This window comes from Salmo trutta, unplaced genomic scaffold (genome assembly GCF_901001165.1).
Source record: "Salmo trutta unplaced genomic scaffold, fSalTru1.1, whole genome shotgun sequence".
Classification (NCBI taxonomy): Eukaryota; Metazoa; Chordata; class Actinopteri; order Salmoniformes; family Salmonidae; genus Salmo; species Salmo trutta.
In genome coordinates, this window is record NW_021822992.1 from 2,218,717 (window position 1) to 2,239,157 (window position 20,441).

Sequence of the window (20,441 nt, forward strand, 5' to 3'; positions counted from 1 at the left end):
TATACATGTAACTGCCAAAAGAAAGGAAACACTTGAGTAAATGAGGGAGAGAGAGTATATTGAAAGCAGGTGCTTCCACATCATGTTTAGGGTCAGGTATAAAAATGCCCAGTTGCCCATTATTTTGTCTACCATGGCTAGAAGAGATCTCAGTGTGTGTGTGTGTGTGTGTGTGTGTGTGTGTGTGTGTGTGTGTGTGTGTGTGTGTGTGTCACCAGATCTCAAGCCAATTGAACACTTATGGGAGATTCTGAAGCGGCACCTGAGACGGCGTTTTCCACCACCATCAACCAAATGATGGAATTTATTGTGGAAGACTGGAGTGGCATCCCTCCAATAGAGTTCCAGACACTTGTAGAATCTATGCCAAGGTTCATTGAAGGTGTTCTGGAGGCTGGTGATGGCCCAACGCCCCATTAAAACACTTTATGTTGGGGTTTCTTTTACTTCGGCAGTTACCTGAACATATAATTTTTTAAATGCAATGAACAGGCCCCAATTAACACCACTACAGTCCCGTTGATGTTATCTAACTAGCTATATTAGCTACTATCAAAGACTATGATAACTAACCCTTTCATCTGTGGCGTTATTAGCTACTATCAAAGACTATGATAACTAACCCTTTCATCTGTGGCGTTATTAGCTACTATCAAAGACTATGATAACTAACCCTTTCATCTGTGGCGTTATTAGCTACTATCAAAGACTATGATAACTAACCCTTTCATCTGTGGCGTTATTAGCTACTATCAAAGACTATGATAACTAACCCTTTCATCTGTGGCGTTATTAGCTACTATCAAAGACTATGATAACTAACCCTTTCATCTGTGGCGTTATTAGCTACTATGCTAGTTGGCTGACTAGATAAACATGTTGCTAAGATATCTGATAGGACAGGGCTCTCCAACCCTGGTCCTGGAGTGCTACCCTCCTGTAGATTTTCAATCAAACCCCAGTTGATTCAGCTTAATCCTGGACTATCAGACAACCATCTTATTACATTTGCAACAAAATAATTCACTTACACCCCAACCAAGGATTATCGAAAGCCACACTATAAATTCTCAGACAACCCAAAGATTGTCTGAGAATTCCTAGATGCCCTTCCAGACTCCCTCCACCTACCCAAGGACGTCGGAGTACAAAAATCAGTTAATCACCTAACCGAGGGTCTAAACTTAACCTCGCAAAGAAACTAGCTGCCTTGTATGCAGAAAATACCAGAGTCCTGAAGCAAGCTTCCAGAAAATTGGAACGGAAATGGCGCTCCACCAAATTTGAAGTCTTCCGACTAGCTTGGAAAGACAGTACCGTGCAGTATCGAAGAGCCCTCACTGCTGCCTGATCAGCCTACTTTTACAACCTGAATGAGGAGAATAAAAACAATCCTAAATGTATTTTTGATACTGTCTTGTTAAGGCTAGTAGCTGATAAAGGTATTACTGCTAACCTACAACGCATTACATGGACCTGCTCCTACCGATGTCTCCGATTTGGTCCTGCCGTACATACCTACAGAACCAGTCAAACGTTAGGACACACCTACTCATTCAAGGGTTTTTCTTTATTTTTTACTATTTTCTACATTGTAGAATAATAGTAAAGACACCAAAATGATGAAATAACACATATGGAATCATGTAGTAATCAAAAAAAGTGTATATTATATATTGTAGATTCTTCAAAGTAAGCCACCCTTTGCCTTGATGACAGTATGCACACTCAGTAAAGCAGGGCCAGTCATCAATTAATATGCTAGGATATTCTACACGCAACAGACTGAACACACACTGGCATCGTGAGCGAAGAGAAAGAGCAGACCAGCCAGCTGGGATTTACATTTTGTGGTGAACCAAACAGAAAAAAGCATTTTTCTGTTAGGGATTTTTCTTACCATGAACGATCCCAATTTCATTTAAAGGTTTTAAATGTTCACACCGCTAATGTATACATGTATATTCTAATCCTATTCTCTGAGGAGAAACAGGTGAGTTAACATTAACAGCAAGAGAAGAACTAAAGTGGTTAAATAACTTCTGCTAAGTACGTTAGTGAATATTGCAGGGCACCATAGCCTACATGAAAATAGAAGTCTGACAGCAGAGACATTCTTTGCACTTTAAAATGCAAATTTACAAATGTATATTTAGGCCGGTATCTGTGTGTTCACCCTATTGACAAAGAACAGCTGACAAAAGAGATGTGTAATGTCGCACGGCACATGTAATGCTTATGAATGATCTGTGAAGCACCTATGCAGTGGCCTATAAAGCCTTTATAAGCTGCTGTTAGTTGACCTTTTTAACACATGTAATGGTCCCTGTGGACCAAACAACAGCAGCAGAAGACGTGTGCCCTGCCACAGTCGATAGTCCCTGATCTACGTATGTAGTGCTTATCAATGCTCTATAAAGCCTTTATAAGCTGTTGTTCCAAGTGCATCACATATAAAGACCCCTATGGAACACAGAGCAGCAGTACTGACCAGGGAAACGGTGTCCCTTGCCACAGCCTATGTATTTTTTATTGATTTAATCTTTATTTAACTAGGCATGTAGCGCTTATGAAGCCTATATGAATTCTCTATAAAGCCTTTATAATCTGATGTATGAAGATCAGAGTAGAACTAACCAACAGAAGACGTGTCCCTTGCCACAGTCCACAGCAGGCGCTCTGAGGAGAGGTAGACTGAACGGGTCCGAGGAGCTGCTACCTGGACCCTGAGATGAGAGACGCACCGCCCGCTCACACCCCGCCTTGGGACACCAGCGGATAGCTGGGTTGTTCTCCACAAACGCCTGGGGAGGAAATACATTTAAAAAAAAACACATGAATACAGTATCAATATTTAGCTACAGAACTGAGGGAGAGAGAGCAGTGTTTTGCAACATAGTTGAAACATTTCTAAACTGTAACATCTGTGCCACTTAGGACTACGGGTTCATTACAGCGCCGCCTGCTGTTAGGGCCAGCGCCGCCTGCTGTTAGGGCCAGCGCCACCTGCGGCTGTTAGCCGCCTGCTGCTGTTAGCCGCCTGCTGCTGTTAGCCACCTGCTGTTAGGGTCAGAGACTGTGTGTACTATGTACTGGGACAGGGTCAGGGACAGCAGTAGATGTCTTCTCTCCTCCTTCAAAGTTAAATAAATAATTTCCTTTCTTTTCAGTTTGCCTGCCTGCAGGTGTAGCTTGTGTACCCCTGTGTGTGTGTGTGTGTGTGTGTGTGTGTGTGTGTGTGTGTGTGTGTGTGTGTGTGTGTGTGTGTGTGTGTGTGTGTGTGTGTGTGTGTACCTTGATGTCGAACTGCAGGTAGCGCTTGTCCATCTCTCTGGAGACGACACTCTCTATGACCTCCACAGGAACCAGATGGAAGCAGTCGTGCGCCGGGCAGACGATGTTGTGAGCCTCCCCCTCCTGGATCTTCAGATTCAGAAACCTGACACACACAGAGAGACAGAGAGATACAGACACACAGAGAGACAGAGAGACAGAGAGACAGAGAGACAGAGAGACAGAGAGACACAGAGAGAGAGAGAGAGAGAGACAGAGAGACAGAGAGACAGACAGACAGACAGACAGACAGACAGACAGACAGACAGACAGACAGACAGACAGACACTTAAAGTTAAGTATCCTACTAGTGGTTTATCTTCCCCCTATTAATCACACTTAGTCCTAGAAAAAACAACTAAGTTAAAATCAATGAAGAAACCCCAGAGATAAACAATCTACATCCCAAATGGCACCCTATTCCCCATGTAGTGCACTACGTAGGGAATAGAAGGTGCCAGTTGGGCCGCAGCCATTGTTTTATGGAAGGAATAAGCTCACCCTTCCCAGCAGGCTCGGCAGAACTCGTGACCACATGACATGTCAACTGGTTCCTCGAAGATAGAGAGGGGGCACATGCAGATACCACACTGTCAGAGAGACAGGGAGAAGAACACAATGTAAATGCTTACAGATCGATTGATTGATTGATTGATTGATTGTATTAATATAGTGCCATTCATCTTCAAGGATGCCCAGCTCACATGGGCTTAATAGCTGCTTAGATATGTTTTGACAATCTAAAAACTGTTCAACAATCTTTATGAACTGTTTTTCAAAAAAGGCACAGGGAGAACAACACAGGACGGAGGAATGACAGGAAACACATATTTTGACAGGAATTACAAAGTCTCTTTACAGCAAAATATATTACAAAACTAACACAAATGAAATAGCTGCTTAGATTGTCAGAGCATCAGGAGAAGAGAAAACACAAGACTGACAGAATGACAGGCAATATTATAGATTCTGTTTAGTACAAATTAAAATTGAAAACACAAATATCCTACTTGGATAAGTTTGAGGATCTGGCTACAGTGAACAGGAAGTTCTTTCTTAACCAATACACATTTTAGACTTGACTATCTGTGATGGTGGAGAACAACCAAGAAAAACGTCATCATGTCTTTTGACAAAATGTCTATCCCATTAAAATACAATGCATTGCCCAGGCCCACTCTACTCCACACACTGCTGCCTTGTTGTAGAGTCTGAAGAGGACAATGGACTGTGAGGCACCCACTGGAATTCAACAATGACTGTATTGATCTCTGAAAGAGAAGCTTGTAATCCCATCTACTAAAACCTTCAGAAAGGACCCTTGAGCAGAGAATTGGTCAATCAACAAAGTATGTAGCCTAACAGTTAGGTTCAGGACTGGAACAATACAACACAGTGTAACCTAACAGTCAGGTTCAGGACTGGTCTAGCTATTCACTGGAACAATACAACACAGTATAACCTAACAGTCAGGTTCAGGACTGGAACAATACAACACAGTATAACCTAACAGTTAGGTTCAGGACTGGAACAATACAACACAACAGTCAGGTTCAGGACTGGAACAATACAACACAGTGTAACCTAACAGTCAGGTTCAGGACTGGAACAATACAACACAGTATAACCTAACAGTCAGGTTCAGGACTGGAACAATACAACACAGTATAACCTAACAGTCAGGTTCAGGACTGGAACAATACAACACAGTGTAACCTAACAGTCAGGTTCAGGACTGGAACAATACAACACAGTGTAACCTAACAGTCAGGTTCAGGACTGGAACAATACAACACAGTATAACCTAACAGTTAGGTTCAGGACTGGAACAATACAACACAGTATAACCTAACAGTCAGGTTCAGGACTGGAACAATACAACACAGTGTAACCTAACAGTCAGGTTCAGGACTGGAACAATACAACACAGTATAACCTAACAGTCAGGTTCAGGACTGGAACAATACAACACAGTATAACCTAACAGTCAGGTTCAGGACTGGTCTAGCTATTCACTGGAACAATACAACACAGTATAACCTAACAGTCAGGTTCAGGACTGGAACAATACAACACAGTATAACCTAACAGTTAGGTTCAGGACTGGAACAATACAACACAGTATAACCTAACAGTCAGGTTCAGGACTGGAACAATACAACACAGTATAACCTAACAGTTAGGTTCAGGAACAATACAACAGTATAACCTAACAGTTAGGTTCAGGACTGGAACAATACAACACAGTATAACCTAACAGTCAGGTTCAGGAACAATACAACAGTATAACCTAACAGTCAGGTTCAGGACTGGAACAATACAACACAGTATAACCTAACAGTCAGGTTCAGGACTGGAACAATACAACACAGTATAACCTAACAGTCAGGTTCAGGACTGGAATAATACAACACAGTATAACCTAACAGTCAGGTTCAGGACTGGAACAATACAACACAGTATAACCTAACAGTCAGGTTCAGGACTGGAACAATACAACACAGTATAACCTAACAGTCAGGTTCAGGACTGGAACAATACAACACAGTATAACCTAACAGTCAGGTTCAGGACTGGAACAATAGAACACAGTATAACCTAACAGTCAGGTTCAGGACTGGTCTAGCTATTCACTGGAACAATACAACACAGTATAACCTAACAGTCAGGTTCAGGACTGGAACAATACAACACAGTATAACCTAACAGTTAGGTTCAGGACTGGAACAATACAACACAGTGTAACCTAACAGTCAGGTTCAGGACTGGAACAATACAACACAGTGTAACCTAACAGTCAGGTTCAGGACTGGAACAATACAACACAGTATAACCTAACAGTCAGGTTCAGGACTGGAACAATACAACACAGTATAACCTAACAGTCAGGTTCAGGACTGGTCTAGCTATTCACTGGAACAATACAACACAGTATAACCTAACAGTCAGGTTCAGGACTGGAACAATACAACACAGTATAACCTAACAGTTAGGTTCAGGACTGGAACAATACAACACAGTATAACCTAACAGTCAGGTTCAGGACTGGAACAATACAACACAGTATAACCTAACAGTTAGGTTCAGGAACAATACAACAGTATAACCTAACAGTTAGGTTCAGGACTGGAACAATACAACACAGTATAACCTAACAGTCAGGTTCAGGAACAATACAACAGTATAACCTAACAGTTAGGTTCAGGACTGGAACAATACAACACAGTATAACCTAACAGTCAGGTTCAGGACTGGAACAATACAACACAGTATAACCTAACAGTCAGGTTCAGGACTGGAATAATACAACACAGTATAACCTAACAGTCAGGTTCAGGACTGGAACAATACAACACAGTATAACCTAACAGTCAGGTTCAGGACTGGAACAATACAACACAGTATAACCTAACAGTCAGGTTCAGGACTGGAACAATACAACACAGTATAACCTAACAGTCAGGTTCAGGACTGGAACAATACAACACAGTATAACCTAACAGTCAGGTTCAGGACTGGCTGAGCTGTTCACTGGTTTACTCCCCTGCTGAGTTGATTTACTGATAAAGTCTGACATAAATTGTTATTAGTTCATTTTCCTGTCAGAGATTATATGTGATTTTCTCCAAATCGTATTTGTCTGGTAGATCCATGACACAACCCAATAAGCACTAGAGACTCTGTAGGAAACTGGGAGTAAATCTCAATACTGACTCATGGCTTCCTTTCCTTGTCTCTGACACATGAAACTGGGAGTAAGTCTCAATACTGACTCATGGCTTCCTTTCCTCGTCTCTGACACATGAAACTGGGAGTAAGTCTCAATACTGCCTCATGGCTTCCTTTCCTTGTCTCTGACACATGAAACTGGGAGTAAGTCTCAATACTGACTCATGGCTTCCTTTCCTTGTCTCTGACACATGAAACTGGGAGTAAATCTCAATACAGACTCATGGCTTCCTTTCCTTGTCTCTGACACATGAAACTGGGAGTAAATCTCAATACTGACTCATGGCTTCCTTTCCTTGTCTCTGACACATGAAACTGGGAGTAAATCTCAATACTGACTCATGGCTTCCTTTCCTTGTCTCTGACACATGAAACTGGGAGTAAGTCTCAATACTGACTCATGGCTTCCTTTCCTTGTCTCTGACACATGAAACTGGGAGTAAGTCTCAATACTGACTCATGGCTTCCGTTCCTTATCTCTGACACATGATACTCTACACTATTGAGATGCCCCCAGTCTTTGATTAGATGAATCTATAAGCACCAGTGTGTGTGTGTGTGTGTGTGTGTGTGTGTGTGTGTGTGTGTGTGTGTGTGTATGTGCTCTGACTTATGTATATATATTCTTAATCGATTTCTTACTTAGAGATTTACGTGTATTTTGGGTATATATGTTGTGAAACGGTTCGATATTAATTGTTAGATATTACTGCACTGTCGGAGCTGGAAGCACAAGCATTTAGCTACACCCCCAATAACATCTGCTAACCACGTGTATGTGACCAACACATTATATTATAGTTGTGTTGTGTTTCCCTGTATGTGTCTCCTCCTCTCGCGATGTTCCCTGCTCTCACCAGTGTTCTACCGTCGTCCCCGGGGGTGAGGCTGATCTCGTCAGGGGAGGTGATGGAGGAGCGGGTGGTCCTGGGGGTACGAGGCGAGGGCAGGGTGTCCCAGGCGTTGTACCCACTAGGAGGAGCACTGGGCATGTGGACCCCAGACCGCTGGCAGCATTCCTGAGCATTAGACATCCAGGCCTCCAGCAGGTTCTCTCTGTCCCAGTCTACAGCAGGAGAGATAGAAAACACTAGTTAGGTAAATAACCTTTACAGTCTGAAGGCTGTACTCTCCACTACATCCTCCAGCAGGTTCTCTCTGTCCCAGTCTACAGCAGGAGAGAGAGACAATCTGGTCAGCACCTGCAAATTAGTGCAAAGTAATCATTTACTCCAGTCTTTTGTCTGCACAGGAAGAAAAAGGTACCGAGTCAATGCGTGGGGGTACAGGTTAGTCGAGGTAATTTGTAAAGTGACCAGGCATTGATCATAAACAGGGAGTAGCAGCAGTGTAAAAACAAAAGGGGTTGTGTGTGTGTGTGTGTGTGTGTGTGTGTGTGTGTGTGTGTAGTCCATACCATGCGCTCTGAGCAGAGCCTCAGCAGTAAAGAGGGGGGTCTGCAGCATGTCTGCCGTCTCCACTATCAGCATGTCCTTCAGACGACGTAGCTCCTGAGGCCTCAGACCCTCGTATAGCTGGAGAGAGAGAACGAGAGACAGAGAGACACAGAGAGACACAGACAGAGACACAGAGAGAGGAGAGACGAGAGAGAGACACAGACGAGACAAGAGAGAGAGAGACAGACAGACACAAACAGAGACACAGAGAGAGGAGAGACGAGAGAGAGACAGACAGACACAAACAGAGACAGAGAAACGAGAAACAGACAGAGACAGAGAGCGACAGAGAGACACAGAGAGACACAGAGAGACACAGAAAGGAGACAGAGAGACGAGAGACAGACAAAGAGAGAGACAGAGAGCGACACACAGACAGAGACAGAGAGAGAGAGAGAGACGAGAAAGAGAGCAGGACAGTCACATGCATGGGACTCCAACACTAATAATGTTTCTGTAGTTTGGCCAAGAGCCCTGCAGCTGACAGTTCTGCCTGGCTGTTCAAGTGGTCAGCTCATTTCCTACAACAACATTGGACTGCAGTCAAAGACAGTCCCCTGTATTGAAAAATACCTTCTGCTAAGTTGCACTGAAGATGACCTTGGTTGGGTCTGAAATCCTCTGAAGGTAAAGTGGTATCTCTCTGTGGTCCAGAGCAGTGTACTCTGCCTCTATGCCCTCTGGGGCCAGACTGAAGACATGGTGAGATAACTACAGTATCTCTCTACAGTAGAGATATCTAGTATCTAGCCTACCTCTCTGTGGTCCAGAGCAGTGTACTCTGTCTCTATGCCCTCTGGGGCCAGACTGAAGACATGGTGAGGTAACTACAGTATCTCTCTACAGTAGAGATATCTAGTATCTAGCCTACCTCTCTGTGGTCCAGAGCAGTGTACTCTGCCTCTATGCCCTCTGGGGCCACCCTGAAGACCATCTGAGACTCCAGGCTGAGGGCCAGCTCCTTGTGGTGCTGCTTCTCTGCACAGTCACACGGCGTCTCACGGTCCTCATTCTCCGCAAACAGGTCCGCTTCCCTATTTACTAGAATCTAGAGAGAGAGGACAGAGAGAGACATGGCCTTCATTGGAAAGAGAGAATAGTCAAACAGGTGGGATTCTCTTACCTAGGAACTAGAGGGAGAGGAGAGTCACTGTTATAAAAGAAACCCCAACATAAAGTGTTTTAATGGGGCGTTGGGCCACCACCAGCCTCCAGAACACCTTCAATGCACCTTGGCATAGATTCTACAAGTGTCTGGAACTCTATTGGAGGGATGCCACTCCAGTCTTCCACAATAAATTCCATCATTTGGTGTTTGGTTGATGGTGGTGGAAAACGCCGTCTCAGATAAATGTTAAACTGGGTTGAGATCTGGTGACAGACGGCCACCGCGGCATATGGTTTACATCGTATTCATGCTCACCAAACCATTCAGTGACCACTGTCCTCTGGATCGGGGCATTGTCATTCTATGGGGACATAGCCATGGGAGACAAAATAATGGCCTGCCCAGCATTTTTATACCCGACCCTAAGCATGGTGGGATGTTAATAGCTTAATTAAACACAGGAGCCACACCTGTGTGGAAGCACCTGCTTTTCAATATACTATGTATCCCTCATTTATCTTGGCAGTTACCTGTATATAAGATGTTAGAGGAAAATCGACAAGACAGATTTTCGTCGTTGTGAAATCTGGATCAGATCTACAGAGGTGTCTAGAACAGGGCTGTCCAAGCCTCTTCCTGGAGAACTACCATCCTATAGGTTCACTCCAACCCTACAGAGGTGTCTAGAACAGGGCTCTCCAAGCCTCTTCCTGGAGAACTACCCTCCTATAGATTCACTCCAACCCTACAGAGGTGTCTAGAACAGGGCTCTCCAAGCCTCTTCCTGGAGAACTACCCTCCTATAGGTTCACTCCAACCCTACAGAGGTGTCTAGAACAGGGCTGTCCAAGCCTCTTCCTGGAGAACTACCCTCCTATAGGTTCACTCCAACCCTACAGAGGTGTCTAGAACAGGGCTCTCCAAGCCTCTTCCTGGAGAACTACCCTCCTATAGGTTCACTCCAACCCTACAGAGGTGTCTAGAACAGGGCTGTCCAAGCCTCTTCCTGGAGAACTACCCTCCTATAGGTTCACTCCAACCCTACAGAGGTGTCTAGAACAGGGCTGTCCAAGCCTCTTCCTGGAGAACTACCATCCTATAGGTTCACTCCAACCCTACAGAGGTGTCTAGAACAGGGCTGTCCAAGCCTCTTCCTGGAGAACTACCATCCTATAGGTTCACTCCAACCCTACAGAGGTGTCTAGAACAGGGCTGTCCAAGCCTATTCCTGGAGAACTACCCTCCTATAGGTTCACTCCAACCCTACAGAGGTGTCTAGAACAGGGCTCTCCAAGCCTCTTCCTGGAGAACTACCATCCTATAGGTTCACTCCAACCCTCATCTAGCGCACCTGATTCTAATAATTAACCGTTTATTTTTTTAAATCAGGTTGGAGTGAAAACCTACAGGAGGGTAGATCTCCTGGAACAGGGATGGAGAGCCCTGGCTTAGGGGAAAGGGGCATTAGGGAACAAGTGTCTACGGGGTAGGGCTACGAGGGGAAGTGTCTACGGGGTAGGGCTACAGGGGGGAAGTGTCTACGGGGTAGGGTTACGGGGGAAGTGTCTACGGGGTAGGGTTACGGGGGAAGTGTCTACGGGGTAGGGTTACGGGGGAAGTGTCTACGGGGTAGGGCTACAGGGGGGAAGTGTCTACGGGGGAAGTGTCTACGGGTAGGGTTACGAGGGGGGAAGTGTCTACGGGAGAAGTGACTACGGGGTAGGGCTACGGGGAGAAGTGTCTACGGGTAGGGCTACGGGGGGGAAGTGTCTACGGGGGAAGTGTCTACGGGGTAGGGCTACGGGGGGGAAGTGTCTACGGGGTAGAGCTACGGGGGAAGTGTCTACGGGGGAAGTGTCTACGGGGTAGGGCTACGGGGGGGAAGTGCCTACGGGGTAGGGCTATGTGGTAGGCTATGAAAAGTGTCTACGGGTGTGGTGCCTACAGGGGTAAGGCTATGGGAAATGCCTACAGGGTAGGGCTATAGGAAATGCCTACAGGGTAGGGCTATGGGAAATGCCTACAGGGTAGGGCTATGGGAAATGCCTACAGGGTAGGGCTATGGGAAATGCCTACAGGGGTAAGGCTATGGGAAATGCCTACAGGGTAGGGCTATGGGAAGTGCCTACAGGGTAGGGCTATAGGAAATGCCTACAGGGTAGGGCTATGGGAAATGCCTACAGGGTAGGGCTATGGGAAGTGCCTACAGGGTAGGGCTATAGGAAATGCCTACAGGGTAGGGCTATGGGAAATGCCTACAGGGTAAGGCTATGGGAAATGCCTACAGGGTAGGGCTATGGGAAATGCCTAGCAGAAGTGTCTAAGGGGTAGGGCTATAGGAAATGCCTACAGGGTAGGGCTATGGGAAATGCCTAGCAGAAGTGTCTAAGGGGTAGGGCTACATGTAGTGTCTAAGGGGTAGGGCTATATGAAGTGTCTAAGGGGTAGGGCTATATGTAGTGTCTAAGGGGTAGGGCTATATGAAGTGTCTAAGGGTAGGGCTATATGTAGTGTCTAAGGGGTAGGGCTATATGTAGTGTCCTAAGGGGTAGGGCTATATGTAGTGTCTAAGGGGTAGGGCTATATGTAGTGTCTAGAGGGGTAGGGCTATATGTAGTGTCTAAGGGGTAGGGCTATATGTAGTGTCTAAGGGGTAGGGCTATATGTAGTGTCTAAGGGGTAGGGCTATATGTAGTGTCTAAGGGGTAGGGCTATATGTAGTGTCCTAAGGGGTAGGGCTATATGTAGTGTCTAAGGGTAGGGCTATATGTAGTGTCTAAGGGTAGGGCTATATGTAAGTGTCTAAGGGGTAGGGCTATATGTAGTGTCTAAGGGGGTAGGGCTATTATGTAAGTGTCTAAGGGGTAGGGCTATATGTAGTGGTCTAAGGGTAGGGCTATGTGTAGTGTCGAAGGGGTAGGGGCTATATGTAGTGTCTATAGGATGTAGTGTCTAAGGGGTAGGGCTATGTGTAGTGTCTAAGGGGTAGGGGTAGGGCTATAGGTAGTGTCTAAGGGGTAGGGCTATATGTAGTGTCTAAGGGGTAGGGCTATATGTAGTGTCTAAGGGGTAGGGCTATATGTAGTGTCTAAGGGGTAGGGGTAGGGCTATATGTAGTGTCTAAGGGGTAGGGCTATATGAGTGTCTAAGGGGTAGGGCTATATGTAGTGTCTAAGGGGTAGGGCTATATGTAGTGTCTAAGGGGTAGGGCTATATGTAGTGTCTAAGGGGTAGGGCTATATGTAGTGTCTAAGGGGTAGGGCTATATGTAGTGTCTAAGGGGTAGGGCTATATGTAGTTGTCCTAAGGGGTAGGGCTATATGTAGTGTCTAAGGGGTAGGGCTATATGTAGTGTCTAAGGGGTAGGGCTATATGTAGTGTCTAAGGGGTAGGGCTATATGTAGTGTCTAAGGGGTAGGGGCTATATGTAGTGTCTAAGGGGTAGGGCTATAGTAGTGTCCTAAGGGGTAGGGCTATATGTAGTGTCTAAGGGGTAGGGCTATATGTAGTGTCTAAGGGGTAGGGCTATATGTAGTGTCTAAGGGGGTAGGGCTATATGTAGTGTCTAAGGGGTAGGGCTATATGTAGTGTCTAAGGGGTAGGGCTATATGTAGTGTCTAAGGGGTAGGGCTATATGTAGTGTCTAAGGGGTAGGGCTATATGTAGTGTCTATGGGGTAGGGCTATATGTAGTGTCTAAGGGGTAGGGCTATATGTAGTGTCTAAGGGGTAGGGCTATATGTAGTGTCTAAGGGGTAGGGCTATATGTAGTGTCTAAGGGGTAGGGCTATATGAAGTGTCTAAGGGGTAGGGCTATATGTAGTGTCTAAGGGGTAGGGCTATATGTAGTGTCTAAGGGGTAGGGCTATATGTAGTGTCTAAGGGGTAGGGCTATATGTAGTGTCTAAGGGGTAGGGCTATATGTAGTGTCTAAGGGGTAGGGCTATATGTAGTGTCTAAGGGGTAGGGCTATATGTAGTGTCTAAGGGGTAGGGCTATATGTAGTGTCTAAGGGGTAGGGCTATATGTAGTGTCTAAGGGGTAGGGCTATATGTAGTGTCTAAGGGTAGGGCTATATGTAGTGTCTAGGGGTAGGGCTATATGTAGTGGTCTAAGGGGTAGGGGGCTATATTGTAGTGTCTAAGGGGTAGGGGCTATATGTAGTGTCTAAGGGGTAGGGCTATATGTAGTGTCTAAGGGGTAGGGCTATATGTAGTGTCTAAGGGGTAGGGCTATATGTAGTGTCTAAGGGGTAGGGCTATATGAAGTGTCAAGGGGTAGGGCTATATGTAGTGTCTAAGGGGTAGGGCTATATGTAGTGTCTAAGGGGTAGGGCTATATGTAGTGTCTAAGGGGTAGGGCTATATGTAGTGTCTAAGGGGTAGGGCTATATGTAGTGTCTAAGGGGTAGGGCTATATGTAGTGTCTAAGGGGTAGGGCTATATGTAGTGTCTAAGGGGTAGGGCTATATGTAGTGTCTAAGGGGTAGGGCTATATGTAGTGTCTAAGGGGTAGGGGCTATATGTAGTGTCTAAGGGGTAGGGCTATATGTAGTGTCTAAGGGGTAGGGCTATATGTAGTGTCTAAGGGGTAGGGCTATATGTAGTGTCTAAGGGGTAGGGGTAGGGCTATATGTAGTGTCTAAGGGGTAGGGCTATATGTAGTGTCTAAGGGGTAGGGCTATATGTAGTGTCTAAGGGTAGGGCTATATGTAGTGTCTAAGGGGTAGGGCTATATGTTAGTGTCTAAGGGGTAGGGCTATATGTAGTGTCTAAGGGGTAGGGCTATATGTAGTGTCTAAGGGGTAGGGCTATATGTAGTGTCTAAGGGGTAGGGCTATATGAAGTGTCTAAGGGGTAGGGCTATATGTAGTGTATAAGGGGGGTAGGGTTTATGTAGTGTCTAAGGGGTAGGGCTATTATGTAGTGTCTAAGGGGTAGGGCTATATGTAGTGTTAAGGGGTAGGGCTATATGTAGTGTCTAAGGGGTAGGGCTTATATGTAGTGTCTAAGGGGTAGGGCTATATGTAGTGTCTAAGGGTAGGGCTATATGTAGTGTCTAAGGGGTAGGGCTTATATGTAGTGTCTAAGGGGTAGGGCTATATGTAGTGTCTAAGGGGTAGGGCATATGTAGTGTCTAAGGGGTAGGGCTATATGTAGTGTCTAAGGGGTAGGGCTATATGTAGTGTCTAAGGGGTAGGGCTATATGTAGTGTCTAAGGGGTAGGGCTATATGTAGTGTCTAAGGGGTAGGGCTATATGTAGTGTCTAAGGGGTAGGGCTATATGTAGTGTCTAAGGGGTAGGGCTATATGTAGTGTCTAAGGGGTAGGGCTATATGTAGTGTCTAAGGGGTAGGGCTATATGTAGTGTCTAAGGGGTAGGGCTATATGTAGTGTCTAAGGGGTAGGGCTATATGTAGTGTCTAAGGGGTAGGGCTATATGTAGTGTCTAAGGGGTAGGGCTATATGTAGTGTCTAAGGGGTAGGGCTATATGTAGTGTCTAAGGGGTAGTAGGGCTATATGTAGTGTCTAAGGGGTAGGGCTATATGTAGTGTCTAAGGGGTAGGGCTATATGTAGTGTCTAAGGGGTAGGGCTATATGTAGTGTCTAAGGGGTAGGCTATATGTAGTGTCTAAGGGGTAGGGCTATATGTAGTGTCTAGGGGTAGGGCTATATTAGTGTCTAAGGGGTAGGGCTATATGTAGTGTCTATGGGGTAGGGCTATATGTAGTGTCTAAGGGGTAGGGCTATATGTAGTGTCTAAGGGGTAGGGCTATATGTAGTGTCTAAGGGGTAGGGCTATATGTAGTGTCTATGGGGTAGGGCTATATGTAGTGTCTAAGGGGTAGGGCTATGGGAAGTGTCTAAGGGGTAGGGCTATATGTAGTGTCTAAGGGGTAGGGCTATATGTAGTGTCTAAGGGGTAGGGCTATATGTAGTGTCTAAGGGGTAGGGCTATATGTAGTGTCTAAGGGTAGGGCTATATGTAGTGTCTAAGGGGTAGGGCTATATGTAGTGTCTAAGGGGTAGGGCTATATGTAGTGTCTAAGGGGTAGGGCTATATGTAGTGCTAAGGGGTAGGGCTATATGTAGTGTCTAAGGGGTAGGGCTATATGTAGTGTCTAAGGGGTAGGGGTATATGTAGTGTCTAAGGGGTAGGGCTATATGTAGTGTCTAAGGGGTAGGGCTATATGTAGTGTCTAAGGGGTAGGGCTATATGTAGTGTCTAAGGGGTAGGGCTATATGAAGTGTCTAAGGGGTAGGGCTATGTAGTGTCTAAGGGTAGGGCTATATGAAGTGTCTAAGGGGTAGGGCTATATGTAGTGTCTAAGGGGTAGGGCTATATGTAGTGTCTAAGGGGTAGGGCATATGAAGTGTCTAAGGGGTAGGGCTATATGTAGTGTCTAAGGGGTAGGGCTATATGTAGTGTCTAAGGGGTAGGGCTATATGTAGTGTCTAAGGGGTAGGGCTATATGTAGTGTCTAAGGGGTAGGGCTATATGTAGTGTCTAAGGGGTAGGGCTATATGTAGTGTCTAAGGGGTAGGGCTATATGTAGTGTCTAAGGGGTAGGGCTATATGTAGTGTCTAAGGGGTAGGGCTATATGTAGTGTCTAAGGGTAGGGCTATATGTAGTGTCTAAGGGTAGGGCTATATGTAGTGTCTAAGGGGTAGGGCTATATGTAGTGTCTAAGGGGTAGGGCTATATGTAGTGTCTAGGGGTAGGGCTATATGTAGTGTCTAAGGGGTAGGGCTATATGTAGTGTCTAAGGGGTAGGGCTATATGTAGTGTCTAAGGGGTAGGGCTATATGTAGTGTCTAAGGGGTAGGGCTATATGTAGTGTCTAAGGGGTAGGGCTATATGTAGTGTCTAAGGGGTAGGGCTATATGTAGTGTCTAAGGGGTAGGGCTATATGTAGTGTCTAAGGGGTAGGGCTATATGTAGTGTCTAAGGGGTAGGGCTATATGTAGTGTCTAAGGGGTAGGGCTATATGTAGTGTCTAAGGGGTAGGGCTATATGTAGTGTCTAAGGGGTAGGGCTATATGTAGTGTCTAAGGGGTAGGGCTATATGAAGTCTAAGGGGTAGGGCTATATGTAGTGTCTAAGGGGTAGGGCTATATGTAGTGTCTAAGGGGTAGGGCTATATGTAGTGTCTAAGGGGTAGGGCTATATGTAGTGTCTAAGGGGTAGGGCTATATGTAGTGTCTAAGGGGTAGGGCTATATGAAGTGTCTAAGGGGTAGGGCTATATGTAGTGTCTAAGGGGTAGGGCTATATGTAGTGTCTATGGGGTAGGGCTATATGTAGTGTCTAAGGGGTAGGGGTGGGGGTAGTGTCTAAGGGGTAGGGCTATATGAAGTGTCTAAGGGGTAGGGGTATATGTAGTGTCTAAGGGGTAGGGCTATATGTAGTGTCTAAGGGGTAGGGCTATATGTAGTGTCTAAGGGGTAGGGGTGGGGGTAGTGTCTAAGGGGTAGGGTGGGGGTAGTGTCTAAGGGGTAGGGGTGGGGGAAGTGTCTAAGGGGTAGGGCTATATGTAGTGTCTAAGGGGTAGGGCTATATGTAGTGTCTAAGGGGTAGGGCTATATGAAGTGTCTAAGGGGTAGGGCTATATGTAGTGTCTAAGGGGTAGGGCTATATGAAGTGTCTAAGGGGTAGGGCTATATGAAGTGTCTAAGGGGTAGGGCTATATGTAGTGTCTAAGGGGTAGGGGTGGGGGTAGTGTCTAAGGGGTAGGGCTATATGTAGTGTCTAAGGGGTAGGGGTGGGGGTAGTGTCTAAGGGGTAGGGCTATATGTAGTGTCTAAGGGGTAGGGCTATATGTAGTGTCTAAGGGGTAGGGCTATATGTAGTGTCTAAGGGGTAGGGCTATATGTAGTGTCTAAGGGGTAGGGCTATATGTAGTGTCTAAGGGGTAGGGGTGGGGGTAGTGTCTAAGGGGTAGGGCTATATGTAGTGTCTAAGGGGTAGGGGTGGGGGTAGTGTCTAAGGGGTAGGGCTATATGTAGTGTCTAAGGGGTAGGGCTATATGTAGTGTCTAAGGGGTAGGGCTATATGTAGTGTCTAAGGGGTAGGGCTATATGAAGTGTCTAAGGGGTAGGGCTATATGTAGTGTCTAAGGGGTAGGGCTATATGTAGTGTCTAAGGGGTAGGGGCTATATGTAGTGTCTAAGGGGTAGGGCTATATGTAGTGTCTATGGGGTAGGGGAAGTGTCTAAGGGGTAGGGCTATGGGAAGTGTCTAAGGGGTAGGGCTATATGTAGTGTCTAAGGGGTAGGGCTATATGTAGTGTCTAAGGGGTAGGGCTATATGTAGTGTCTAAGGGGTAGGGCTATATGTAGTGTCTAAGGGGTAGGGCTATATGTAGTGTCTAAGGGGTAGGGCTATATGTAGTGTCTAAGGGGTAGGGCTATATGTAGTGTCTAAGGGGTAGGGCTATATGTAGTGTCTAAGGGGTAGGGCTATATGTAGTGTCTAAGGGGTAGGGCTATATGTAGTGTCTAAGGGGTAGGGCTATATGTAGTGTCTAAGGGGTAGGGCTATATGTAGTGTCTAAGGGGTAGGGCTATATGTAGTGTCTAAGGGGTAGGGCTATATGTAGTGTCTAAGGGGTAGGGCTATATGTAGTGTCTAAGGGGTAGGGGAAGTGTCTAAGGGGTAGGGCTATGGGAAGTGTCTAAGGGGTAGGGCTATATGTAGTGTCTAAGGGGTAGGGCTATGGGAAGTGTCTAAGGGGTAGGGCTATATGTAGTGTCTAAGGGGTAGGGCTATATGTAGTGTCTAAGGGGTAGGGCTATATGAAGTGTCTAAGGGGTAGGGCTATATGAAGTGTCTAAGGGGTAGGGCTATATGTAGTGTCTAAGGGGTAGGGCTATATGTAGTGTCTAAGGGGTAGGGCTATATGTAGTGTCTAAGGGGTAGGCTATATGTAGTGTCTAAGGGGTAGGGCTATATGTAGTGTCTAAGGGGTAGGGCTATATGAAGTGTCTAAGGGGTAGGGCTATATGTAGTGTCTAAGGGGTAGGGCTATATGTAGTGTCTAAGGGGGTAGGGCTATATGTAGTGTCTAAGGGTAGGGCTATATGAAGTGTCTAAGGGGTAGGGGCTATATGTAGTGTCTAAGGGGTAGGGCTATATGTAGTGTCTAAGGGGTAGGGCTATATGTAGTGTCTCTAAGGGGTAGGGCTATATGTAGGTCTAAGGGGTAGGGCTATATGTAGTGTCTAAGGGGTAGGGCTATATGTAGTGTCTAAGGGGTAGGGCTATATGTAGTGTCTAAGGGGTAGGGCTATATGTAGTGTCTAAGGGGTAGGGCTATATGAAGTGTCTAAGGGGTAGGGCTATATGTAGTGTCTAAGGGGTAGGGGTAGGGGAAGTGTCTAAGGGTTAGGGCTATATGTAGTGTCTAAGGGGTAGGGCTATATGTAGTGTCTAAGGGGTAGGGCTATATGTAGTGTCTAAGGGTAGGGCTATATGAAGTGTCTAAGGGGGTAGGGCTATATGTAGTGTCTAAGGGGTAGGGCTATATGTAGTGTCTAAGGGGTAGGGCTATATGTAGTGTCTAAGGGGTAGGGCTATATGTAGTGTCTAAGGGGTAGGGCTATATGTAGTGTCTAAGGGGTAGGGCTATATGTAGTGTCTAAGGGGTAGGGCTATATGTAGTGTCTAAGGGGTAGGGCTATATGTAGTGTCTAAGGGGTAGGGCTATATGGAAGTGTCTAAGGGGTAGGGCATGGCTAGGGGCTATATGTAGTGTCTAAGGGGTAGGGGCTATATGTAGTGTCTAAGGGGTAGGCTATATGAGTGTCTAAGGGGTAGGGCTATATGTAGTGTCTAAGGGGTAGGGCTATATGAAGTGTCTAAGGGGTAGGGCTATATGTAGTGTCTAAGGGGTAGGGCTATATGTAGTGTCTAAGGGGTAGGGCTATATGTAAGTGTCTAAGGGGTAGGGCTATATGTAGTGTCTAAGGGGTAGGGCTATATGTAGTGTCTAAGGGGTAGGGCTATATGTAGTGTCTAAGGGGTAGGGCTATATGTAGTGTCTAAGGGGTAGGGCTATATGTAGTGTCTAAGGGTAGGGCTATATGTAGTGTCTAAGGGGTAGGGCTATAGTAGTGTCTAAGGGGTAGGGCTATATGTAGTGTCTAAGGGGTAGGGCTATATGTAGTGTCTAAGGGGTAGGGCTATATGTAGTGTCTAAGGGGTAGGGCTATATGTAGTGTCTAAGGGGTAGGGCTATATGTAGTGTCTAAGGGGTAGGGCTATATGTAGTGTCTAAGGGGTAGGGCTATATGTAGTGTCTAAGGGGTAGGGGTATATGAAGTGTCTAAGGGGTAGGGCTATATGTAGTGTCTAAGGGGTAGGGGTATATGTAGTGTCTAAGGGGTAGGGCTATATGTAGTGTCTAAGGGGTAGGGCTATATGTAGTGTCTAAGGGGTAGGGCTATATGTAGTGTCTAAGGGGTAGGGCTATATGTAGTGTCTAAGGGGTAGGGCTATATGTAGTGTCTAAGGGGTAGGGCTATATGAAGTGTCTAAGGGGTAGGGCTATATGTAGTGTCTAAGGGGTAGGGCTATATGTAGTGTCTAAGGGGTAGGGCTATATGAAGTGTCTAAGGGGTAGGGCTATATGAAGTGTCTAAGGGGTAGGGCTATATGTAGTGTCTAAGGGGTAGGGGTATATGAAGTGTCTAAGGGGTAGGGTTAGGGGTGGGGGTAGGGGTAGGGGGAGGGGTGGGGGTAGGGGTAGGGATGGGGGTAGGGGTGGGGGTAGGGGTAGGGGGAGGGGTGGGGGTAGGGGTAGGGGTGGGGTTAGG

At 46.0% G+C, this 20,441-nt stretch overlaps 2 protein-coding genes across 5 annotated transcripts in view; one reads left to right on the forward strand and one right to left on the reverse strand.

Annotated features, from left to right (window-relative positions):
• zgc:110410 (LFG_like domain-containing protein) overlaps window positions 1-20,441 on the forward strand; it is a 345,300-nt gene that overhangs the window by 34,182 nt on the left and 290,677 nt on the right. The window lies entirely within an intron of this gene.
• LOC115187928 (ankyrin repeat and IBR domain-containing protein 1) overlaps window positions 1-20,441 on the reverse strand; it is a 56,729-nt gene that overhangs the window by 20,323 nt on the left and 15,965 nt on the right. For all 3 annotated transcript variants that reach the window (XM_029746998.1, XM_029746996.1, XM_029746997.1), the window contains exons 4-9: window positions 9,391-9,567; window positions 8,480-8,597; window positions 7,920-8,128; window positions 3,835-3,923; window positions 3,295-3,439; window positions 2,638-2,804 (exon numbers count right to left, since the gene is read on the reverse strand). In XM_029746998.1, coding sequence (XP_029602858.1) covers window positions 2,638-2,804; window positions 3,295-3,439; window positions 3,835-3,923; window positions 7,920-8,128; window positions 8,480-8,597; window positions 9,391-9,567 — 905 coding nt within the window. The remainder of the gene's footprint in view (window positions 1-2,637; window positions 2,805-3,294; window positions 3,440-3,834; window positions 3,924-7,919; window positions 8,129-8,479; window positions 8,598-9,390; window positions 9,568-20,441) is intronic.